Source organism: Suricata suricatta, chromosome 11 (assembly GCF_006229205.1).
Source record: "Suricata suricatta isolate VVHF042 chromosome 11, meerkat_22Aug2017_6uvM2_HiC, whole genome shotgun sequence".
In the NCBI taxonomy this organism is placed as follows: Eukaryota; Metazoa; Chordata; class Mammalia; order Carnivora; family Herpestidae; genus Suricata; species Suricata suricatta.
In genome coordinates, this window is record NC_043710.1 from 59,264,798 (window position 1) to 59,291,579 (window position 26,782).

At 43.4% G+C, this 26,782-nt stretch overlaps 1 protein-coding gene across 1 annotated transcript in view; it reads right to left on the reverse strand.

The window, feature by feature from the left end:
- Positions 1 to 26,782, reverse strand: part of GAB2 (GRB2 associated binding protein 2) — a 56,233-nt gene that overhangs the window by 22,829 nt on the left and 6,622 nt on the right. Inside the window, exon 2 of the mRNA XM_029915063.1 lies at positions 1,677 to 1,920. Within this exon, the coding sequence (XP_029770923.1) occupies positions 1,677 to 1,920 (244 nt within the window). The remainder of the gene's footprint in view (positions 1 to 1,676; positions 1,921 to 26,782) is intronic.

Below are 26,782 nucleotides of genomic sequence, written 5' to 3' on the forward strand. Positions count from 1 at the left end.
GTAGGAAAGTGGATGGACCTTGAGGGTGTCATGCTGAGTGAAGTAAGCCAGGCAGAGAAGGACAGAAACCATATGTTTGCACTCATAGGTCTAGCAGGAAAACAAGAGAGACCTAATGGAGAACCAGGGGGAGCGGAGGAGGGAGAGAGAGTTGGGGAGAGAGAGGGATGCAAAACTTGAGAGACTATTGAATGCTGAGCATGAACTGAGGGTTGAAGGGGAAGGGGGAGGGGGAAAAGAGGTGGTGGAGATGGTGGAGGGCACTTAAGGGGAAGGGCACTGGGTGTTGTATGGAAAACAATTTGACAATAAAATATTATGGGAAAAAAAAAAGAAAATTGACTTAAAAAAAAAAAAAAAAGAAATGTGATTTGTAGTCTTGCTGGCCATGGTAGCAACTGTTACAAGCTCTGGCAAAGCCCATCGCCTCTGTGCTTTTGCTTACCCTAGCAATGGGATGGAAGGTAATAAGAATATGTATAGGTTCCGTACCTGCAAGGGAGCTACTGGTGTTAGAAATACAAGCCCATTATTCTCAAGCAGGCAGTCCTTGCTTTAGGACTTCCTGTGATGATATGTTTCCTTATCTGTGCTCTCCAGTATGGTAGCCACTAGCCACGTGTAGCTACTGAGCACTTGAAATGTGGCTGGTGCAATGGAGAACTTAATTTTAAATTTTATTTCATTTGAATCCATTCATATTTAGATCACCACATATGTATAGTGACCGTACAGAACAGGGCAGCTCTAGAGCAAAAGTAAGATATGGGTCTGTTCAATAATGTAAGATTTTACAGCTGTATTCTTTGCTTTGTAATATAATTTACTGTCACGTTGGCTAACGTACAGTGTACACAGTGTGCTCTTGGTTCGGGGAGTAGATTCCCATGATTTATCGCTTACATTTAACACCCAGTGCTCATCCCGGCAAGTGGCCTCCTCAATGTTCCTTGTGCATTTAGCCCACCGCCCCCCCCACAGCCCCTCCAGCAGCCCTCAGGTTGTTCTCTGTATTTAGGTGTCCCTTATGGTTTGCTTCCCTCCCTCTCTGTTCGTAACCATTGTTCCCCTTCCCTTCCCCCATGGTCTTCTTTTAAGTTTCTCAAGTTCCACATAGGAGTGAAAACATGGTATCTGTCTTTCTCTGACTTATTTCACTGAGCATAATACCCTCCAGTTCCACCCATGTTGCTGCAAATGGCAGGATTTCATTCTTTCTCATTGCCAAGTAGTATTCCATTCTATATGTAAACCACATCTTCTTTACCCATTCATCAGTTGAAGGACATTTAGGCTCTTTCTGTAATTGGCTACTGTTGAAAGCGCTAGTTTATAGCTATATTCTTACTGTTAACAAATAGATTAATTTTTTCCCAATTCTGAAACTCTAACCTCTAGTGCTTCCCCCACCCCAAATTAAATATTATTATAGCATGATTTCTGATGATGAGAGGTTCCTCTGTAATCCAATTAGCACTGTATAGCAACATAGCTGATATCAATAAAATGTGAAGGTTACCTAAGCAAAAGAAGGATGCTCTGTTAATAACTACGTTTGTTCACCTGAGAAGAGAAAACATCTCACTCCCATCTTTAAAATTAAAATCTGTAGGAGGGAAAGTGACTAGTCCTGTGAGTGGGCACTCGCCCCGCCGCTGCTCACAGCAGTCTCCTACCTTGCGTTTTCCGCTCTCCGGCTTATGCACTGGTGCAAGTAGAGATACTCCTGAGGCGCACTGGTGGACAAGGTGGGCTGCATGTGGTTGGACACAGGGGGTTCAAAGGTGAACAAGGTTGGCTGGCTGGAGTGCGACGGGGCCGAGGACTTGCGTTCTCGGAGAAGGTGCTGACTGGAGCTGCTGAGCTCAGCTGGAGAAGAGCGGGGGCCGTGACCGGCAGAGGACATGTTTCTCAGGGAGTCTGAAACAAAAGAAGGAGTTCTGTGACTGGGAAGAGGAAGAAGAGTGCTCACCCCAAAGTGGGATGTCAGAGGAAGACGAGACATTAAGAGCAGAGGCGATGATCCAGCAGCACCTTCCCTCTGCCTCGCACACCCGCGCTTTCTCTGTCTGCCTGCGAGAAAGGCTGTGGCCTCCTCTGGAGACTGCGATTCCCTGTCCCTCGGCGCTGCTCCTGGAGTCGCCTGGATGTCCTTTCCCTGTCACAACCCTGATGGTGATGGCCCCGATCCCAGGAGGTGTGGCTGCCCACGGCTCAGGACTGTGACTCTGGCCCTCGTGCAAGGCTGGCCTCTGGAGCGTTAAGTGCCCCCGTCCCCCCTCCTCTTTGGAGGCTCCCGCTGTCATCACCTCTGTCAAAGCTAAGGCTGGCTTTGTTAAATGAGCTTTGCTTCCTGAAGACTCATGGATTCAGACGCTGGACTGTACCTTATTGTGTAAATGATAAAAGCAGAAGTGTATTTGCAGCAAGACTGGAAGGCTGGTCCCAGCTCCTCCTGCCTGCCTTTCCAAGTCCTCTGAGGACAACAATGTTCCCCCATTCCCCTACCATTGTGCCCACCACTCCGTGCCAATCGGTCTTTTTTCTCTTAACTCTCATCTTAAAACTCCTTTCTGTTGCGCTCTTAGAAAAGCAGCAAGGTATTAAAGACAGATCATAGCTAAGAGTGCTACCCTCCCAGCCAAGGGCATTACTCATTTGGCTGGTTCTCTAAGCCTAGTCCAAGTTCCTGAGTGTAACACATAAGGCCTTTCAGTCTGACCTACTTCCTGCTTCTCTCCTCCTGTACCCGAGGCATTCGGAAGCTTCATCAGTCCCCAGACACACCAGCTCCTTTTACGATTCTTTCTTATGGCTTATGCTGTTCCTTCCGCCTGGATTTCACTTCTACTCCACTGGCACTCATAAGCAGACTTTAAGACCCTACACGGATATCATATTCTCTCTGAAACCTTCCTGTACTCAGTCCTTTTTCTGGCTGCCAATAGCACTTGGCCCGTGCTTCATCATATCCACTGTCACTGTGCCTCTCTGCCTAGCCTTGTTTCCATGAACAGTGCCTGATGCTGTTATGTCTACAGTCCCAGGATTTTACCTAATTAAGGCCAGGTGCATAGAAATTTTAGTCTGTGGAAGGAGCAAAAAGTTCACTGAGCACACAATAATTCTACAGTGGAACTTCTTGTTCAAAAGAAATAAGGTTTTAAAGATGTAATTTCTGGCCATGTGAGAGCTAGTGGGGGATAATATTTCAGGGGTGGTGATGGGGGCTTGCTAGGGCTATTCGACTTGTTTCAGAGGGGACATGCTTCTGTTTCTACTCCCTGTTATCTGACCTAGTTTAGTACACTTCTCATGGCCCTGGGCAGGATCACCAGCTTGTTAGTGCTCTCTCAGATTGATTACTCTCCAGTCTTTTCTGATATGAGCAGAACAACCTCTGCTGGCAGCATAAAGCAGAAAACACCACGGGCCTCTGGGGAAACACCGCCCATCGACAGCTGTATTGACCTTCAAAACGAATTCCCATTACAGGTCTTGTAGTGAACTGATGTTTGTTACCAGAATCAATGGCTTCATGACTCCACCAGATTTGCAAGATGAACTCTCTAATGGCAGAGGGGAGAGGGTTTATGCTAGGGGGTACGGTAGTCTTGGCGCCAGGGATGAACACAGCGGCTGCCAGAGAAGACACAGGAAGGTGCCACGAGGAGGCCTTTGGCATGCTTCCACCTTCTCCCGTGGTCTTTTTGGACGCCTCTCTCTGCCATCCTTTCAGTGGAGGCATTTTTCAGGGTTTCACCTCAGACCCTCCTCTCTCGAGTCATTCAGGACACTCTCCGATCTCCTCCAGCCAGGTGATGACAGCTCTCAAAAATCAATCTTTAACTCCGTTCTCTTTCCTGGGCTCTTGTCCAAGAACCCTCTGCCTGCTGGGCATCTCCATTCAGATGTCCCACAAGCAGGTCAAGCTCAGCGATCTCCTCCTCCTCCTGTGTCCTGCTTCTCTGTGAAGCACATCAATGTCACCATCCAACCAGCTCTCTGAGCCAGAAGTGCAGGCGTTACTATAACTCTTCTGTTTCTCAACAACCGCACCATGTCATTATGTCACTGCCCTGCTTAAAATTCTTCAGCGGATCCCTGTCATCCTCGGGACGACCTATGATGCTCTCTTCTTAAAACTATTTTTCTGTTTATCTCCTCAACCCTGTTTCTGACCAATCTTTCCTTGTGTTTCAAACAGAATTGTAGGAAAATAGTAATTTTCTGTCTCATCACTCCATATATCTAGCTGTAAGCGCAGTGAGGGCAGAGATACTGTCTCTTTTCAAACAGTTTTATCCCTCACATCAAGCCCAGTATGTGACACAAGTCCATACACATGTGTTGACTAAACAAAGTAGCATAAGGTCACACACCCTCAATAATGTTCACTGATTGGGGGCACCTGGGTGCGTCAGTCAGTTAAGTGTTCAACGTCGGCTCAGGTCATGATCTCATAGTTCGTGAGTTCGAGCCCCGCACTGGGCTCTGTCCTGACAGCTCAGAGCCTGGAGTGTGCTTTGAATTCTGTGTCTCCATCTCTCTCTGTCCCTCGCCCATGCTCACTATAAAAAATAAACAAACATTAAAAAAAAAATAATGTTCACTGATTCCTCACTGCTTTCAGAATAAAGTCTAGGTTTCCAAGTCTGACGAGAAAGGCCATTCTGTCACGATCTACTTCTCCTGCCTGGCACCCAATACATTCCACATGGCCTGTATGTTGCATGTTTGGGCTGTAAACCTGTGTAAAATTGGAGTGGCCTGTTCTCATGGCTGGAGCCCATGGAATCAAATCTGAGACCCAGGCTGTTTATTTGTAGAGCCGGAGAAATCGCTTCACCTCTCTGAGTCTCAGTTTGCACGCTGACATAAGATGGTCATAAGAATGAAATGCATTAAGGGGCAGGACAACTCTGCATATTGTAAATTCTCAAAAGGTGTTCTAGTCACTTCTGTATTCCTTCTGCCCAAAGCAATCCTGGCTCACAGTGGGTATTGAGTATACACTTGAATGAATAAAATAATTTTCACTAGCACAAAACCAAATATGCTTGTTTCTTGTGGTCAAAATAAGAGAGGCTTTCAAGGTCTGCTAATAGGATGAAGTAGGGGTTATGATGAGTTGGGCCTACTTGGAATTTCACTCTATAAATATAAAGCCATGTCTCTGAAATTGGTCAGCTCCATAATGATCTGCCACTCCAGAAAAGTTCTTTTGAAGCTGTTTTGGCACTAAATCTTGTCAAAATCTCATTTCTCCTTGCTACTTTAAAAGGTTTCTACCTGAATGTATGTGATTATTCCTTAGTGTCTATGCTGGATTGAACAGTGTCCCCCCACAGCTCACTTCTACACAGAACCTCAGAATATGACCTAGTTTGAAAATACCATCTTTGCAGATCTAATTAGTTAAAATGAGGTCATACTGGATTAGAGTGGGGCCTAACCCACTGACGGGTGTACTTTTAAGAACAGCAAACAGAGACAGACACACATAGGGAGAAGCCCATGTGATGACAGGACGACACTGGGTAAACAAAGTGTGATATAGCTGTACAATGGAATATTACTCAGCCATATGAAATACTACAACATGCTCCAACAAGATGAATCTCCAGAACACTCTGTGAAGTGAAAGAAGCCAGTGATAAAAGACTACAGATTGTATGACTTTATTTACGTGAAATGTCTGGAATTACACATCCATAAAGATACCAAGTAGACTAGTGGTTTCCCAGGGGTGGGGGTGGGACAGGGGAATGGGCATCGGGAGTGAATACTAATGAGTATGCTGTTTCTTTTTGGGGTAATGAAAACATTCCAGAATTAGATGATGGTAATGGTTGCACAACCTTGTGAATATGCTAAAGAAACAATGACTTGTACACTTTAAATGGGTGATATATGGTATGTGAATTTTAAAACACACACACATGCATAAACACTTCGCAAAATATCAAGTGTTAATTATGTACAAGAGATTAATGGTCTAATTAAATACATCTGACCTTTAGTTTATTTCCTCTCTAAAGAGAATAGTGAACACTCCTTACTAAAGAAGATTTGAGTAAGAGACATTCTCCCTTTCCTCTCTTCAGTTCCCTGCCCCTCATGCAACTTCTGTTTAGGTCTTCACCCCACAATCATGACAAGGCGGTGGGAATTTCAACAAAACAAAATTGCAAGAAGTCATGGTTTAGGGTCAAATACCCAGGTGTGAAAGGTCAATGCGATATAGGTGTGAAAAAACAAGTCCATGCAGTCGCATAAAACATGCATAGGATTTGTTTTCATTGCCTGGGTACCTCTTTGAAGGGAAGAAAAGAATGTTAAAGATGTGTGCCTGGGCTGTTTTTGGTATGTGGCTATAATGCTAGTGTAATGATGTGTCTTGGGTCATTAGGAAGGTCAGTTATACAGCAAGAAGAAAGTGGACATTTCCAGACTCCAGGTCTGGCCTTCTATCTCCAAGTCTAGACTAAAGATAATGCCAGAAAATGCTTGAGTCAATTTGTTTTCTTTTAAATAGAGTTTTATTTTTTCCTCTTCTTCCTGGCTTCTTTTTAGGGCCCTAAAAATCAGTCCCCTTCCTTTCCACAATCACCCTTGGGAAGCCTGCCCGGCACACAAACACTCCGCCCACCTTCTTGCAAAACTCTAGAACAGGAAAGCTCTGAAGGATTTTAGTAGAGGGCCCAGCCCAGCCCAGCCCAGCCCTGCCCAGCCATCAACTGGCTAGTGATAACAGGAGCAGGAAAGGGGCGGTTGGCGGGAGTTTCTGGAAAAGATGACTGGCCAAATAATGACTGGTTCCCTTATCTCAATGCCCTTTTTATCTTTATCCCTCTCCCCCCCCCACCCCAAACTCCCTGCCCCAAGCCTTTATGGGTATCAGAACCCATAAAGCAGTAGACCAAAGCACATGCTGGAGCCCAGGCTGGATTCAAAACCTGGATCTGCCAAGTCCTTGCTCTGTGGCCTTGGACAGGGTACACAAACCTTTTTGTTCCTCACCTGTTCGACAGGGAAAATACATAGTTTTCCAGGGCTGCCACGAAGTTTGAGATCATACGTATGAAGCATTTAGCATAGTGCCTGCTCTGACTCTGTACTACATGTGGAACTGCGGCCACCTTGAAATGGCCCAAGAGGTATGAAGGCACTTTCCAAGCAACTGTGAACGTATGGAAGGTTACTATTGTCTCTCACGGAGTCCCAACTATAACCTGTGTGATGTTATATGTGGAAGGAGAACAAAAAGGACAATACTGGCTACAATAATCACACCTACTATGTGTGTCTAGTCTACTCTGTGGGGTAGAGATTATTATCTCCATTTCCCCCCCTTCTTTTTGGGTGAAGAAACTGAAGCTCAGTGAAGTTAATAATAAGCTCTGGGGTCACACAGCTAGAAAGCGTCAGGGCCCATCTGAAACAGACCGCACTTTCCTCAAAGCCAATTCTTTACATCCATGTACAGAAAAGAGCTCCCCCGAGATCCCTATGTGACGAGCGATTTAGCTTTATGAGAGGCAGGGTCAGCTAACTGAACTAGGGCCTCGGCCAAGCTCTGCTCCAACCAGCTGAGTGATCTTGGGTATGCCATTTCGCCTTGCTGGGCCTCATTTTCTCTATTCAAAAAAGGAAGAACTTGGGTTAGATCAGGGATATACATCAAAGCCATCTTTGGGAAACGTACGAGAGCTGTTCCATGTAAGACCTAATGAGTCATATTTACACACAGAGGTAGGTAAGATCACCTGGTTTGGCTTTTAATAATCTCTAGTTTTTTTTATTTTTTAAAATATTTATTTATTTATTATGAGAGAAAGAGAGAGCATGCATGGGAGGGAGGGGCAGAGAGAGAATCCCAAGCAGGCTCCACACTGTCAGCACAGAGCCCAAGGTGGGGCTCAGTCCCATGAACTGTGAGATCATGACCTGAGCCAAAATCAAGAATTGGATGCTTAACTGAAGGATACACTCAGGCACCCCAACAATCTCTGATTCTTAACGCTAAGGGCATAGGTAGAAGAGTTAGGGTCAACTGAAAAGTGAGAGGCAAAGCAAACTCAGAAACCCAAATGGGAAAAATTCTTCCAAAAATCTTTTTTTGGCATACTGAAAGCCACCCTTGCTCTCACTGGCTTTTTCTATCATCTGTCTATGGCCAACTCCAAAAGGACCCTGATGTGGGCTCAGAAACATGGGTTCAGACACTATTTTACCGCAGGCACCTGAGCAAAACTTTAAATCTCTCTGCACCTCATTTTTCATGTTGTCAAATGTTGAAGATAATACCCAACTTAGAAGGTTTTTTTGAGGATGTGATGAGATGAACTATGGGTAACCAGTAATTATTAAATCCTCATTAAATACTTGTTGGCTTGACACTTGTTCATTCCATCATTTACTCCCAATACTGGACGGTGCTAAAATTTTATGGGTTCCAATAGGGAGAAGGTGATCAATGAATGAATTTCAGAAAGACAGTAGTCTAGGATTTTACAGAGTGAGTGGTCCCTGCAGAAAGCTAACCAAAGACAGGGACCAGAGGGTGGAGAATTCTAAAAACAAAAGCATGCTGACAGGTGCTGAGGGCAAGCTTACATCAGCAATTCATTTTAACTCACAATCACAAGAAATTATTTAAGATGAATGATCCTCAGAATTGTCTGGCACACATCATAATTAGAGGAATTATTCATAAATTTAAGGCCAAACACAAAATAGCTTCACTCTATAAGATAACTCACATAATGTGGCAACTCAAAGGGGCCCTGGAGTCTAATGGCTCATTTATCACCCACCTCTCTCATTTCTGGTTGGAGAAACTGGTCCAGAGAGGTAAGACTACTTGTCCAAGGCCACGTAGTAGGTCAGACTGAATCCTGGAATAAGAATTCAGATCTCCTCCTGCGGGGGTCCTTCTACTGCAGGGTAAGAACGATGCATCAGTGTGAATGAAGATGGACTCCCCGTAATGTGTGGGGGAGGGGAGTGGCGATCAAGTCAGGGGATCTCATCACCAGGACGCTGACCGGCAGGACTGTTATTTTGTTACGAGTTTACTATGTTATCCATATTTGCATGCTAAGTAAACATTTGCTGGACCAAATTACTAAAGAGTAGTACAAATGATTCCCCACGCTCAAAAATACATCTTCTAGTGGTTTGTAAAAACTATAAAGCAGAGGAAGAAAAAAGGGAAGGCAGAGACAGGCAGTAACATGAGACCCTGTGAGACCTTTCAGGGACTAGGCTGCCTGATGCATCCACTTTTTGCCTGATGCATCCACTTTTCCGGGGAAGGATCTGAGGAAGAACATCCCCCCCCCCCCCCCCCCCCCCCCCCCCCCCCCCCCCCCCACCGCCTGCCTCAAAGGGCTCTGAAAGCCAAGTCAGAACATCCTGACCTTGACATATAGGATCTCTCAGTACGCTTTAGAAAAAATTGATTTTGTGAAGGGCACAGGGGAGGGTAAGAGAGTGACTGTAGCTGAGAGGCATATCACACACCCTTACATAACCTTCCCCGCCCTGGGGCACCTTACTTTAGAGAGGGGAAACTACAGCCCAGAGCAAATTCCAGGCTTTCCTTAAGGTCTCCAGTTAGAATCAATCACGCCTTCCTCTAAACCTTTTATAGTACCTCATTCTGCTGCTTATTCTACACTGGGAGGTCACAAGTCTGTCACACAAAAGTCAGCAGTGAGCTGGTAGACGCCAGGATCTGGCTCATCTCTGTTTCTTTGACAGTGTTTAGCACAATGCTCTGTGCCGAGTCAATGTCTGATTGAGAACAAGGTGTTCAGGAAACACACCCCGGTGGTGCCTATATCTTCCTTGGGTTAGAAAAAACGAATGAATGAATAGCTCCAGGATCCAAATGTAAACTATTCTTGCAGGGTGGGAAGAATTGTTATCACTTTGTGAGGTTGTCTGGGTTGTGTGTATATCTGTTTTAGGTCAGCTGACCTATATTTAGCCATGCACTGTCTTGTTCATTTTAGAGACATCAGGTTACAAGTTTTGTTCTCCCCGAAGGAGCCGCACCTACGTATGCCATGTCTCAGTTGTGACAGACCTTACCCTACTCCTTGGAGAAAGACAGGGTTGGCTGGGCATCTCCCTCAGAGAGTTAATTCATACTTGGATTGAAGCACTCCTGTCATTTACTTAGGGCACTGACTATAGGTACTATGCCAGAAGCTGCAGGCCCATCCGTAAGAACGGATCTTGTCCCTGCTCTATGGGCTTATACTGCAGTTAGAAAGACCCTATTTCTCTTCAAGGCGGCATGTCTACCCTCCCCCAATGAACTTTGGGAACCTAATGGTATTCCCATAGCAATCAGTCCATCCAGCGGGCACCACTGCATGTGACCCTTGTGACCTTCCCACAAAAATATCACTAATTTTAAGCTAACCAACTTCATAAGAGGTGAGCTTCCCCTGCCTTCTTTTGCACAGACTTTCACTTAACCAACATAAAACACGAGTGTCAGACCCTATAATAGAAGGTGCTTATCAAGAATCAACAGCAGTGGCAAAAATCACCAGAACAACACCTGACACTGCTCTGTGCTGGGTGGGGAGGCTGAGGGACTCAGGAAAGCTGAGCACAACTGGAAGTACAGCTGTGGATTCGGAGAGGTAGTGTGGTATGGAAAATGAACACGGATTTTGAAATGTGAATCTCAGCTTCCTAGCTGTGGGACCTAAGGATGGTGTGTGAATCTAAGAGTCCTAGTTTGTAGAACTGGTAAAATAGCAACTGGTAGGGTTGTCCCTGGGAGTAAAGAGATGTCACGGTCCCTGCATCTCAGTGCGTCACAGAGGGAGGCTCTCCCTCAGCACTCCATCATGGGAGGTGACCTGATGTGGGACAAGGGCTTAAGCTTGGTGTTTGTTTGCAGGCCCAAAGGGGTTTGATCAGGGCCAGGACTGCTGTTGGACAGTACGAAGGAACTCATCTGGCCTTTGTGAAGTATGTAGAGGATCCCATAGGCAAAGAGCCAACTTCTCTTTTTAAATTTTTTTTAATGTTTTTTATTTATTTTTGAGAGATAGTGTGAGCAGGGGAGGGTCAGAGAGAGAGGGAGATACAGAATCTGAAGCAGGCTCCAGGCTCTGAGCTGGCTGTCAGCACAGAGCCCGACACGGGGCTCGAACCCACAAACCGTGAGATCATGACCTGAGCCGAAGCCGGATGCTCAACCCACTGAGCCACCCAGGTGCCCCAGGACCCAACTTCTAATCAGCAGCTTTTCTTAGTTGCTGCCTCCAGTCCTGTGTCACAACAGTCTCCTGGCTTCATACGTGTAGCTTTCTTACTCATCATCCAGGCTTGTGTCTTGATGCCTTAGCAACTCTAGGTTTTTTCCACTGGATCTGAAAGTAAGTGCTAGGTTTTTTTTTTTTTTTAAGTTTATTTATTTTGAGAGAGAGTATGCAAGGGAGAGGGACAGATAGAGGGAGAGAGAGAATCCCAACCAGGCTCTGCACTGTCAGCACAGAGCCCAACATGGGATTCAATCTCAAGAACTCTACAAATTCATGATGTGAGCCAAAATCAAGAGTCAGACACTTAACTGACTGGTCCACCCAGGCATCTCAGAAACGCTTGCTATCTTTTTAACACTGTTAGAAGGACTAACACCTAAGACTATATGTAAATGCGTCTTGTAGGCCCACCAAGGTATATGACTACTGTAAAACAGGGGATGGAAAACTATGGACTGTAAGTCAAAACTAGGCCTGGTTGTTTTTATAAATAAAGTTTTATTGGAACACAGTTATGCCTACTCATGTACATAGTGTTTATGGCTGTCTATGGTACAACAGTGAAATTGAGTAGTTCTGAGAGAACATAATGGTGGTAAAACCTAAAATATTTACTATCTGACCTTTTACAGAGGAAGTTTGCCAACCTTTGGACTGGGAGTTCTCATTCTGATTTGTGTAACTACATCCTCTTTCAAAATATTAGCATCTAATTTAGGTTCATCATTAAGGCGACAGAAGCTGAAATCAAGACCAATGAACCCTAAACTTTTGCTCCGAAAAAATAAAAAAGAGGAATGACAAGAAAAGCCAGTTTGGAGTATGCATTAGGATAATTCTAAGAAATCATATTCTTTTTCATTTTAGTACATCTTGGGCACAAACAACATGCTAGTTGCCAGTTAGCTTATGGAATTAAAAGGTTCACAAAAGTAACATGATAAACTTGCATTGAACCAGGCTGGAGAGAAGTCACCAGATTGTTCTTTCTGATCTATAATGATTTATTCTTCTTCCATATCACAGATGCACAGGTCTGGAACTAACCAATGGATCATTTAATTCAATATTTTATTTTACTGATAAGAAATCTAAGGTCCAGAGAGACCAAATATTTTCTTACCAGTGACTGATTGGTAGACCTGAGAAATAATTTAAGTCTCTTGTTTTTCAGGTTCACTGTTTTTTTCTAGTAATACATCTAATTGGAAGAACAATAAACACTGCAAGTTTGAGTATAGTTTCCTACTTCAGAGGAAAGTGAAAAGAGCTTCCATCTAATAATCTAACATGGTTTCCTGAAGTTCTCAACAAAGGCCAATATTATGATTAGAAAGGGTCAGAATTACTATTGATATATTCTTTGATAAAAAAGTAATGTTTTCATATGTATATACAGTATCTTCTAATTTGCTTTGGTATAATTAATACAAAAAAAAAACCATGCTAGGATTATGACAGAGATTGGACTGAATCTATAGATCAATCCAGGGAGAAGTAACACAGTAACAATACTGAATGCATTGTTTACAATGCTGTATCTCTCTCCCTTTACTGGGTCTTCAACTTCTCCTGGCAATGTTGTGTCATTTTCTGTACAGAGACCTTGTATGTTTTTTGTTAAATTAATTTTTACATGCTTTATTTTTTTATGCTGTTTTAAAAGAAATTTTTATTTTATTTTCCAATTTTAGGCTGCTCTCAACAACTTTCACATTTGTAATAGCACTGCAAAGTTGGCAGGACAGTGATCTTTCCAGATTCATTTAACATAAGATGAGACGACTCAGAGGAATAAAATGACTTAGTGAGCTTTCGAGCTCTCAGGAAATGCCCAAACCAAGACTCAAGCCCAAGTCTTTTCACACCAAGATGAAGGATCATTCTATTATCCAGCAATATGCGAGGGCAGATCAGGAGCATATACTTATATATTAGAAGTGCTACAGAAACATCCACTGGAATGAAAAAAAGAAAGTATTTTAATAGGACTAATAAAGAAACCAAGGCTCAGAAAGGCCTCTCCTGATCACCTGACCTCAGTGGATTTCTAGCTACTCCTTATCACATTACTGTCTTTTCTTCATCAAAGTGCTTATTGCTACTAAACATTTTGTTTTTCATCTGTCTCTTCCCACTTGACTCTAAGCTCCTTTAAGAGTCTGAACCTCACATGTTCTCTTCACCAATGATGTTTCATTGGGCTGGCCATAAAATTCTGCTTCTTTGTCTCCTGATGTGGGCAGCAGAACTGACTGATGGCCCCAGCCACTGGCCGTCTGCATCCCTCAACTCCCCATGGCTGCTATCATCAAGTGTCACAGGAAGTGGCAGGAGTACTGATACAACCCTGTTCCCGTGAGACACGAGAATCTTTTATTGGGAGATCTTGGCTTGAAAGCGGTCCCTGATCCAGTGGGAACTGCCCTAGAACTGCACTGCAGTTTAATCCTCCTCCTTGCCTTCTGTCTGTCACAGGTGTCAGCCCTGCACCCCACTGAAGGCTTTGCACCCTTCTCCCACTCCTTCCCATTAGCCCTCGCAGGTGTCTCACCCAACAAATCTCTTGCAGGTCTTAACGCATCTTGCATCTGCTTCTCAGAGAACCTGAATTCAGAGTCTACAAGTGCTTGATGAACAAATGGTTGTGCCAGGCTCATATTGCAAGTAAAGCACAGACTCAGAATTAGAATCCAGGTCTCTGGTGCTTCAGTCCAAAGCCTTTTATACTCAGACCACCAATCATCTGAGAAATAGGTCCTTGGTGCCTTTGTCCAGGGGGTCATTGTTCTGAAGGATTTGAGGGGAAAATGTATTCACTAATGGTCAAGTCCCATAGCTGGCCTCTAGGCCATGATTATAATTATGTGGAGTCTAGTGGGCATAAGAACATCTGTCCTAGATTCAGAAAACTGAAGCTATGGTTTAGGTCGGTGAAGAAAATCTAGCAGCAAGAACTCCGTGTGATGTCCTCTTGAAGGGATATAAGGAGAGCACCCACCCCGGCAAAGCCAGAGAAGGTCATCCAGAGAGAGCAAAGGCAGGAGGAAGTCTTTCCCAGGTCTTTGTGCAAGTGCTGGAAACTTTGCTTGGGTATGTGATGACTTGAGGCAAGAACTGCATCTAGAATTTCAGGATACAAGCTTAACAGTTAAGAGCATGGATGCTAGAACCAGACTGTCTGGGTCTGAGTCCCAGCTCCTTTATTTACTAGTTATGTGAATTAGGGAAAGTTACTGAACCTCTCTGTGCTCCAGTTTCCTCATCTGTAATAATAACAGGTATCTACCTCATTAAGATTATATGAGTTGAGATCTGTGAGATGCTTAGAATGCTGCCTTGTACATAGTAAGCTCTATGCAAATATTAGCTTTTATATTAGTAGTGGATTAAAAGAGACATCTTTGTTTTTGAGCACTTCAATAAATTAAGTGTAATGTATCTCAAATCAAGGAAATCAGCAAGGTTTATCTGATAAACATACTAATCATACACAGTAAAAATGTTCTGAAGTTTGGGTAAAATAGAGACAGTGTTATTTAGGATGTTTCAGTACGGGGGACAGAAGAACAGGACACATATACTCAAAGGACTGCTGTGAAGATCACTGGGAAGGCAGCAGCAACTTAAGGGTCATCCATTTAAGAGATATTCAATGTGCACTTATCATGTACCAAACACTATGCCATGTAATTTAAGTGGGCTCTTATCTTAATAATGATCTTGTGAACAATGTCTAGTTTCTATTTTAGTGATACAGAAATTGAGGCTCAGAAAAGTAAATTAACTCACCCATGTTAAGGTTGAACTCCTCAATGTCGTGGGTTCATGTATTTATATGATGCCAAGACCTACACTCTTTGAACTAAAGAGGCCTTCAGTGTATGTGTGTATGTGTGTGTGTGAGTGTGTGTGTGTGACATAAGGCACTTTGTAAATCATATGGCCTTTTGTAAATGTTAGATGCTATCACCATCAACATTGTCTGGAACACTAGCTGGAAGCCAGGAAACCCAGGTGCCAATTCTAGCCTTGCCAATTAGCTGCATGATCTTGAGCAAATTAGCTCCCCTTCCTTGAGCTCTGGATACTGTTATTTGAGGAGTTTGGAACGAAACCCTCTCTAAAGGCACTTTCAAGACCTCATATTCTAGAATTTTCTCACTCTATGAAATCTATTCCTTTCTTTGTCTTGGCTGAGTGTTTTGGCTAATGTGATTCATCAGTCATGAAGAATTTTGTTCACTGACTTCATCCACAGAAGGGGCGAGGAGATGGGGAATAAAAGCAAACAATAAACAAATGATAGATACATACAATGAAATTTAGGTCAGTGGCACACCCTGTCTCTTCAGCTAGTTAGTACATCATCCATCTTGAGTTTTTAATTCTTTATTTTTATTATTGTACTTTATAGCATTGTTTGCATAAATGGAATGTTAGTCTCTATGCCTGTGAATAGGTTAGAATATTTTCAAAGTTCCCTTTTTTCCCTCCTCAACAATGTATTTCTCAAAAGAACAATATTTAGAAATAAATTGGAGAGTTTTTGTTTTTGAAAGGGGGGAAAGGGAGAGAGGGTTAGAGAATCTTCAGTGTGCTCCATGCCCACTGAGGAGGCTAACGTGGGGCTCGCTATCAGGACTGTGAGGTCACGACTGAGCTGAAATCAAGAGTGGGGTAGTTAACTGACTGAGCCGCCCAGGTATCCCAAGGTGGAGTGTTTTTTTTTAAAGTTTATTTATTTTGAGAGAGAGAGTGAGCAGGGGACGGACATAGAGGGAGAGGGAGAGAATTGCAAGCAGGCTCCATATGGTCAGCACAGAGCCTAACCTGGGGCTGGAACTTCTAAAAATGGCAATTGTGTATAATTATTTACAAAGTTATAACCAAATGCAGCAACTAAATCACTTGAATATTCACTGGGCAGCTACCTGTGTCTCCCGAATGTGCTGTCAGAAGATGAAGGAGTCATCTCTCACTCTGAGGTCTCTTATACACCCCCCACCCCTATTCCCAAACTTTGTGTTCTGGCCGCCAAGAATTGTTTCTCGCTCTGTAAGCGTCTGGGAACTTGAATACAGCCCTTGGACAAAGTGAGAGAAACCTGATTTTTGAGGTGATGGCTGTGTTAATCAACCTGATTGTGATAATCACTTCACAATGTATGCAGATACCAAATTATCACTATATATACTTAATTAAAACATTTTTACATTTTATTTATTTTTTGTTAAGTTTTTTTTAAATTTATTTTTGATACAGAGAGAGACAGAGCATGAGGGGGGAGGGGCAGAGAGAGAAGGAGACACGGAACACGAAGCAGGCTCCAGGCTCTGAGCTAGCTGTCAGCACAGAGCCCGACGCGGGGCTCGAACCCACGAACGTGAGATCTGACCTGAGCCGAAGTCGGAGGTTTAACTGACTGAGCCACCCAGGTACCCCTACATTTTATTTATTTTTGAGGGACAGAGAGAGACAGAGCATGAACAGGGGAGAGGCAGAAAAAGAAAGAGACACAGAATCTCCAGCAGGCTTCTGGCTCTGAGCTAGTGGTCAGCAGAGAGTCCGATGTGGGGCTCAAACCCATGAACCATGAGATCATGACCTGAGCCGAACTTGGACGCTCAACTGACTGAGCCACCCAGGTGCCCCACTATATACACTTTAAATACACTTTTGCCAATCATGCCTCCATAAACCTGGGGGGAGGGAATACCTGGTATATCGAATTCCATTTATGTAAAATCAAATAAACAAACCCACCCAAACATCTGAATTAACTGAGAAAATCCTGTATTGACTTATTTGATCCAAAGGTGATTAAAACTTCAGTCTCTATCACTGGCCAGATGGGGGCTTGATAATGAAGTTAAATTCAGAAATTTAAAAAAAATTGTTTTTTTCCACATTTAAGGTTAACCTCAAAAATTTTTTTTCTTTTTTAAAAAATTTTTTATGTCTTTATTTTATTTTGCAAGACAGAGACAGAGAGCAAGCGGGGGAGAGGCAGAGAGAGAAGGAGACACAGAATCTGAAGCAGGCTCCAGGCTCTGAGCTAGTAGCACAGAGCCTGACGTGGGGCTCGAACCCATGTAGTCACAGGACTACAGGACTGTGAGATCATGACCTGAGCTGAAGTCAGCCGCCCAACCGACTAAGCCAATCCAGTGTCTCCTCAAATTCTTTTTTCCTATCTGCTAAACATATCCTGGCATATAGCATATATGGTTCATTTAAAAGCAGGTAAGTCTAGGTGAAAACTGGGGGGCCTGGGACCAGGAGCTAGACACAGAAGAGTCAGGCAGTCACTGAGAAGAGATTCTAGGGTAGTTCAAAGGAAAGAACAAAGTGGAGAATGTGGCAAGGCTCGCGATTTCACTGATCAAATTCATGTTCCTCCCTGGCACCTGTCCCTAGACCAGGACCTGGCTGAATGAGAGAACAGAAACAGAAACTGGGTATTACCTAGACATGTCCACAGTAGAGTCTATGAGGAGGAGGAGGAAGAATGTGCAGGGAAAGCAGAAGCAGATTTTCTTCAGAAATTGAGGCAGACAGACCACTTGCAACCCAGCAGTCTGCCACTGACCAGTGGGGCTCCAGCCACGATTTAAGGGTTAGGTAAGATTATAGTTGCCAAGAGGGACTAGGATCGAGCAGGGCAGGATCCAGTCCGAGGTGGAATTAGAGACTATGGGCAGGTTCAACAGGCAAATGACTCATGACCTGGAAAAGCAGGCAAAAGCCCAAGGTTAACCCTAGCTTACCTACAACATTAGGGCAAGAACTGAACAAAAGGGACAAAGAGCCGTGACTTTACAATAGGGCACAGCGTAAGCCTGAACCTGAAGGAAAAGTTCAAAGACCTCTGGCCAGGAGTACAGAAGCAGAGGCTGGGGCTCAGGTGGTCCCAACAGCAGGATTGGGTGGTTCAGACACCAGAATAACCTCTAGATCATGGTTTCCCAGATATTTCCATTTTATGGATGAGTTAAAACACTGCCTCTTTATTTGTTTGTCTACTTTTAAAAACTAATACACAGGGCTAACAATCTTTAATAATATCAAATATGGAAAAGCCATTATTGGCTATAACAGTCATTTCAGACACAAATACTTTAACAGAAGTGCACACCCACACAAGAACCTGAGAATGAAGGGAAGTTTCAGAATCTGACTACATTTAGTTTTATGAAACTGACTACATTTTCCTCATGTTTTTATGTTTGCTGTGGACACAGGAAGATTTCCATAGCTTAGCAGAGATCTATGGTCCCTCTCCTGAAATATCTGCAGCGGAACAGTATTTTCACACTGTGTCCCAGCCTTCCCAGGTCACCACGGGAGGGAGAGAGGGCAGGCCTTCTGGGTCCAGCTCCGGCTGGCAGCACTTGACTCTGTCCCCTGCAATATTCAAGGCGGCTCCCTTTCACCTGTTTCATATGTTATGCTCCATGAAAGATACAGTTTACAAGCAGTGTAAAGAAAAACAACTTGAGAATCACCATTTTAGTCTCCAAACTTTAGCTTATAGCTGAAGAAACTGAGATCAACACACTGAATCACAAACAAAGCTGACATTTAAAATGAGGACTTTGACTCCCAATTCAGATCCTAGAGACACATGACCATACCTGCTGGTTTTGTTGAGCTCAGAATCCTACACAGAGCTGTCCGTGAGTGGATGCTTAAATAATCAAGATCTTCCGAGGTCCAAGGTGACCGTACCCCTACCTAAAAGCAAAGTCCTAATTCTACATCTAGAGAAAAATTAGACTTAGATTGGGCTTTGGAATATCGTCGGGGACCAATTCAACATTACTTAATTACCCTCCTTCTCTAGAGATAATCAGAAGCAACTCGAAGAACTAAAATGGGGGACATCTCAAGAGATGTTTGAGAGCTGCTGGAAGCTTCTGGGGTTGAAGGGTCAGGATGAGAGTCGGGAGGAGGTGCTCTCCGCTCTTAGCAGTCTGGGGTTCGGGCAGGTAAACACTAGACCTAATCCATGCTGGCTGCCGGAGGGTGGGGAGGGGGCGTGTATGGTACAGAAGGGAAAGCAGAAAGAGGGATCCAGGCTCAGGATGAAGTGAAGAGGGTAGGGTTTCTCCCCGTCACCTTTTCCTCCTCCAGAGGGGCTGGCTTCCCTACAGGCCTAGGCTGGAGCTTGCTCCAGAACGCAGAGGTATCTGTGGGGATTTTATGGACTTTTATGGCTCCCAACTCAAAGCCTACACTCAGCATGACCAGATCCAGCTGTAGGCAAAAGACAACAAACAAACAAAAGAGGGAGGATGAAGGCCTGATATTTTGGGGTTATTTAGAATAACGTTTTTCTTTTGAAAAAGGCATGAGGATTTCAGATCTGGCTGGAAACTAGTCTGGATGTTTATTTTCCTCATTGTCTCAGTGGAAAAAAAGGGTGGGTGATTCAGACAGCAGCCTCCGCCTCTGGGCTGGGGCCCGGGTCAGTCTCCACTCTGTTCTTTGCTCCTCAAGGAACTTATCAGACTTGGGAGAAGCTGCATTTTACCTCCCACATTTGCTCTAAGCTTCCAATAAGGATCCCCCAGAGAGGCTGAGAGATCTGAGCTCTCAAAAAAACAAAAACAAAAACAACCTACGAAGAGCAAAAGGTAGGGGAGGGAACAAGGGAGGAGATGGTCCTCCCAATGATGAGAAGAGAGAAAGGCTGAGGTCTCTTGAGAAAGGCCTCTTTCTTCCAGCCCTCCTCCACTCCCGGCTTCTCCTGGCCTCTCCCACTCACTGCTCTGGGGGAAAGGACCAAGGTCACCAGAAGGCATCTGGGTGGACTGCCTGGCTCCCCGCAGCCCTCCCTGCTGTCAGAAGTCCAGCTGGAATAAGGGGTCCTGAACTTTAAGGCACCAATCCTTCTTTTTAGAAAGGAAGGAGCTGTTTGAAGATACCCCCTTCCCATCCTTGATAATATTCTTCCACTGGAGGTTGAAGATTTCCCAGAAGCAGCCTGTGGGGGCTCAGGACTTAGAGCACTTCTGCTGTTGAGTTACTGGGGAAACTCTTGGATCACTAGATGTTTCAGTATTTACAAAATACTTAAAGGTAGGGCAGCCTAACCCAAAACTGTGGTAGAGATAAAGAACAGTTAGCTGGAAATCTGGGAAGTCCTCATTCCACAGAGTGAGACATGTGATTGCTGTGAAGTTCCTGCCAGGGGGGTCAGAAGAAGGGAAAGAGCTAAAATGACATACAGCATATGGAGGAGGCTTGGGTCTTATTTCAAAATTTTCAAGAATTACTAATGATGCTCCCTGAGTTCTAGTTCTACTGGTTTGTTGGTTACTTTAAGATGGATTGTGCTAAATAAGTGTTGGTGAGGATGTAGAGAGAAAGGAACCCTTGTGCACAGTTGGTGGGAATGCAAACCCATGCAGCCACTGTGGAGAACAGTATAGAGGTTCCTCAAAAGTTAAAAATAGAACTACCATATGATCAGTAATCGCACTACTGGGTATTTACCCAAAGAGTAAAAAAACACTAATTTCATTTATAAAAAATTTTGGGGGGTACTTGGGTGGGTCATTCAATTAAGCTTTCAACTCTGGCTCAGGTTGGGATCTCACAGTTGGTGGGTTTGAGCCCCGTGTCGGGCTCTGTGCTGACAGCTCAGAGCCTGGAGTCTGCTTTGGATTCTGTGTCTCCCTCTCTCTCTGCCCCTCCCCCACTCACACTCTGTCTGTCTCTCAAAAATAAATAAAAATGTTAAAAAAAAACCCAATTTTTTAATGTTTATTTATTTTTTGAGAGAAAGAAAGAGACAGAGTGCGTGAGCGAGCACAAGAGAAGGGGAGGGGAAGAAAGAGAAGACGACACAGAATCTTGGAGCAGGTTCCAGGCTCTGAGATGTCAGCATTGAGCTCAATGTGGGACTTGAACCCACAAGCTGTAAGATCATGACCTGAGATGAAGTTGAGCTTAACTGACTGAGCCACCCAGGTGCCCCACAAAAAACACTAATTTAAAAGATACATGCACCCCTATGTTTATTGCAGCATTATTTACAACAGTACAATTATGGAGCCAGCTCAAGTGTCCATCAACTGATGGATACAAAAGATGTGGTGTGTATACACAATGGAATATTACTTAGCCATAAAAAGAATGAAAGCTTGCCATTTGCAACAAGGATGGAGCTAGAATGTATTATGCTAAGCAGAAAAAGTCAGAGAAAGACAAATACCATATGATTTCATGCACATGTGGAATTTAAAAACCACAACGAATGAACAAAGGAAAAGAAAGAGACAAACCAAGAGAACTGCTGGTTACCAGAGGGGAGGGGGGTGGGGGGATGGGGGAAACAGGTGACAGAGATGAGCGCTGGGTGATCTATGGAAGTGTTGACTCACTATATTATATACCTGAAACTAATGTAACATTGTATATTATCTATACTTGAACTAAAGTAAAATGAAAAGAAAATAAGATAGATTTTGCTACCTTGCTAATTTAGCCCTCAAAGTTTACTATTAATGTATAGACAGCACTTTACTTTCTAAATAGTCAGACTCAGAAGCTTCCTGCTCTTCCCCGCTGCTGGCTATTTGGTGACTCATGAGCAGCTGTAGTAAACAGCTCTGTGAAGCAGAGTTAGGACTAATGAGGAGTTAGAGCACACAGTTCTTGGACGGAGTTAAAGCCTTGGAGTCTAGCCTCGGCAACAGTGCTCTCTGTACCGTTTAAACCTTAGACATCCTTACCCATGCAAGGGGAATGGTGCTAGCAGCCCTGCCTACTTTGTTTGTTTCTTTACACTCAAAGGAGACTAAGTGTTTTATAGTCTGTCAAGTTCTCTAAGAACACCAGACACTTGAATCGTATCCTGTTCATCTTCACCTAGACGTATAAACTCACCATCACCACAACCACTAGAGGGAAAACAGTGAACCAAGCAGGTATTGTTCACATTGTGCAACTATTTTCCTACCTTCCCCTCAAAAACAACCGAGAGGGAGCATCACGGCCACTTTATAGATGATAAAACCTCAAAGAGAGAGAGTTACGTATTCAGTGTCGTACAGCAAATAAATTACAGGGCCGAGACGCAAGTACAGCTAGTGTGCCTTTCAGAGTTCGTGTGAGAATGGCTGCGCAGGCCCCCAAAGAGTTACTGAATACAAAAAGGAGGGAGGGGACAACGGGAAGGAGGAGTCCTCCCCTTGGAGGATTCAAAGGGAGTGAGGGCTTCCTAACAGTGGATGCCTCCTGAGTGCATGAATAATTCATCAAAGCTCCGTGCTGATAGCTGGTTCTTTTTGTGTGTGGTGCATCTGGTCAGGGACAGCTGCCCACAACTGGGTCACAAATGTGAGGACGCAGACCCGCCTGCTCATGAACACAGCTCACAGAAGCTTCCTGCTCCTTTACTCTGGGGACTGAAGGCTATTTTGATTCCCAGAGGAAGATGGGGTTCTTATTTTTGTGCTTGTGTCTGCGTCTGGTGCACACACCACCCCCCAAACCCTACACATGTGTTATGAAATCTTCTTGATATTCTTGGAATTGCTTTTCCTTCTGGAGCATCATCCCTGGTTTCCTTTTGGAAAGAGTTTCCTCAATCCTCATGTCCATATTCAGACTTAGTTTCACTCCTGGTCTGTTCTTGATCCTAGACAGCTTTTAGCCTAGGCATTTTTGGCTAGTGTATGTGAGGAACTGGAGGGTGGCAGCAGAAAGAAGAAGCTGGGGGTGGCAAGAAGGCTTATTTAAAAAAAAAAAAAGACTCCATCTGCCATAGAAGCTCTTCCAGACGAAAGTGAAAAACAGAAGTTTTTTTTTTAATGGGTCCCATCACAACTCTTACATATAAAAAAGGAAAAAGCATGTATCTGCTTGAAGGAGGCTTCCCACGGAGAGAAATGTCTCCAGGACCAAGCAGTGAGTAGGGATCCTGCCTTGCCCAGCCCCAGGGGATAGCTCTGCACAGAACGTAAGGCCAATACTCCCCTGGGGACTATGAAACCGAAAGGGCTGCCAGAGGTCTGAGGTCTGTCTTGGTGAATCCAGAGAGAAGCAGAGTCACTAGGGGAGAACATAATTTTATCTCTATTCAGAAAAAGGACACCGGAACTTCAATCACGTGACCTGTTCATTTAATCCCAGAGGTGTGATTCAAACTCAGGTATCTTCACCCCCAGCCTACAGATTCAGCAATAGACTGTGATGACTGGATTAAAGTCCTGGAGTCTACTAAATTCTTGGGATAGTCCAGTGGAAGGATTTGAGCAATATGGGCTGGTGAGGAGGGGAACCTGAGCCAGCTGTAGGACCCTGTGGAAGGGGTCAGAGAGTGCTTCCAGTCCCGCACATAAGGTCCAAAGGGACAAAAATATCTAGGCTTGGTTCTGGCAGGTGTTTGTACTCCCGGAGGTAAGAGACAAAGAGATAGCATATTATAATGGAAAGTCATACCTGGATTAGACTAGAATCTTGGCTGTCATTTTCTAGTTATGTGATTTTGGGTCAAAACTGTTCCTACCTCAAAGGATTCATGTGAATTTTTACTGAAACTTTGTGCAGAGCTCCTACTTCACATCGAGTACATGCTCAATATATAGCTCTAATTATTTTCTTTTGTGGCCACTGAGGGTTAGGCATTAGTACAGGTTGTTTTCCACATAAGGCGGCTGCTGACACTGACGCCCAAGAGATTGGATTATTCTCAGTAAGCCTCAGCAAAACAAGAACAGTGTTGTATTAAGGAAGCCTCAGGAGCAGATGACAGTCGGAGAGTCCATGTGAACCCAGCCGAGGCAGGTATGAGGACAGAGAAGAGCTGGGGTCTAGAGTGCTAGGCAGGGAAGAAGCACTCAGTTCCCTTATTGGAAAAGAATGGGAACACAGCGATATAAGTGATTAAATGAAATAAGCAAAAGTAGGTAGTCAAATGTTTATTTCTTTCCGATTTCTCCTCTATTCCTGACTCTCAGCTAAAAAACCCCACTGGTTTGGGTGATTAAGCTTTAATTCATTATCTGAGGGTTGTATAGATATAATCCATTTTTTAGGAAAGTCTCTAAATTAAAACATAACCCATTATGTGGCTGAATCTTTTAGTGCACTAAATTCTCCTATTTGATGGAAGAAAAGCCTATTGTTTTTCTCAGAAAGATCTCACAAAGAATCCTAAACTTCGGTCACAGACAACATCCTTGCTCTGGTAATGAAACCACCTGGCATCTAATAAAATAATCCCCTTAAAAAAAGAAGTTAAAGGTTTAAGGAAATATATCTTTTAAAAGACAAGGGTAATAAAAAAATACTGACTCGATTATCTGTCACCTCCTTAACTCTTCCGTTCCCCCCCCTTCCCTCACGGGGCTAGTAGAGCATAGGCTGGTGTCTCCACGCTTGGGGATGCCCCCATTACAGCACTCCCCCGTGACTGCCTGGTTAGATGTCACCCCCTTCGCTAGACTAAGATATCTGAGCACTGGAACCCTACTGGTCATCTTTGCAGCCTCAGTGGTCATGACAAGGACCATCACAAAGGAAGTGTATAAATGGATGAATGAATTTTCCTACCAAAGAAAGCAAGCCCAGATAATGTGGTTCTACATATTTGTATTTGAGCTGTACTTAAATCCTATACAATAAAAGGATCCAGACAAAAATTCCTTTTAAAGTTTGTGATTTAACAAATATATTTGCAGGTGTTATATGGAAACCAATTTGACAATAAACTATTAAAAAAATAAAAATAAATAAAAAATATATTTGCATCAAGAGCAATTTTTGTTATATCCCAAGGATATGTTTGTGTTGGTAGGAACACCTCTAATCCCACAAGAAAATAATTCAATTAAAAGAAATTTGCTCACATAGATTAATGGAACAGAAAATCCAGAAAATAAACCCACAATTATATGGTCAATTAACCTTTGGTTTTTTTTTTTGAGTGACAGAGAGAGAAAGCATGAACAGGGGAGGGTCAGAGAGAGAGGGAGATATAGAATTTGAAGCAGGCTCCAGGCTCTGAGCTAGCTGTCAGCACAGAGCCCAACGCAAGGCTCGAACCCATGAACCATGAGATCATGACCTGAGCGGAAGCCTGACGCTTAACTGACTGAGCCCCCCCCCAGGTGCTCCTATATGGTCAGTTAATCTTGAACAAAGGGAGGAAGAACACCCAATGGGAAAAATACAGTGTCCTCAACAAATGGTGTTGGGAAAACTGGACAGTCACATGCCAAAGAGTGAAACTGGACACTTTCTTACACCATGCACAAAAATAAACTCAAAATGGATTAAAACCTAAATGTGAGACCTGAAACCATAAAAAGTCCCCCAAAGAGAGCACAGGCAGTTATTTCTCTGACATTGGCTGTAGTGGCTGTTTTTCTAGATATGTCTCCTGAGACAAGGGAAACAAAAGCAAAAATAAACTATTGGGACTCATCAAAATAAAAATCTTCTGCACAGTGAAGGAAACAACCAACAAAACTAAAAGGCAACCTATGGAATGGGAGAAGATATTTGCAAATAACATATCTGATAAAGGGTTAGTATCCAAAATAAATAAAGAACCGATACAACTCAACACCCAAAAAACAAATAATCCAATTAAAAAATGGGCAGAAGGGGGTGCCTGGGTGGTTCATCAGCTAAGCATCCAACTCTTAATTTCAGTTCAGGTCATGATCTCACAGTTCATGAGATCAAGCCCTGTGTCAGGCTCTGCTCTAACAATGGAGAGCCTGCTTGGGATTCTCTCACCCCTTCCCCAGCTTCCATGCACATGCTCTCTCTTTCTCAAAATAAAGAAACTGGTACAGCCACCAACTAGAAAACAATATGGACGTTCCTCAGAAAGTTAAAAATAGAACTATCCTACATTCCAGTAATCACACTATTGGGAATTTACTCCCAAAATACAAAAACACTAATACAAAGAGATACATACACCCCTATTTTTTACAACAGACAAACTATGGAAGCAACCCAAGTGTCCTTCGATTGATGAATGGATAAAGTAGATGTTGTGTGTGTGTGCGCATGCGCGTATATATATATATATATATATATATATATATATATATATATATATATACACACACACACACACACACACACACACACATATATATGGTATATGTGTATGAATGAAATCTTGCCATGTGCAACATGGATGTATCTAGAATATATTATGCCAAGCAAAAAAGTCAGTGGGAGAAAGACAAATACCATATGATTTCACTCATACATGGAATTTAAGAAACAAACAAATGAGCATAGGAAAGAAGAGAGAAATCAAGAAATAGACTCTTAACTAGAGAGAAGAGTGAGTTACCAAAGGGGAGGGGGCAATGGGTGAAACAGTGATGGGAATTAAAAAGTACACTTATTGTGATGAGCACTGAGTAATGTATAGAATTGTTCAATCACTATGTTGTACAACTATAACTAATATAATACTGTATGCTAAGTATACTGGAATTAAAATTAAA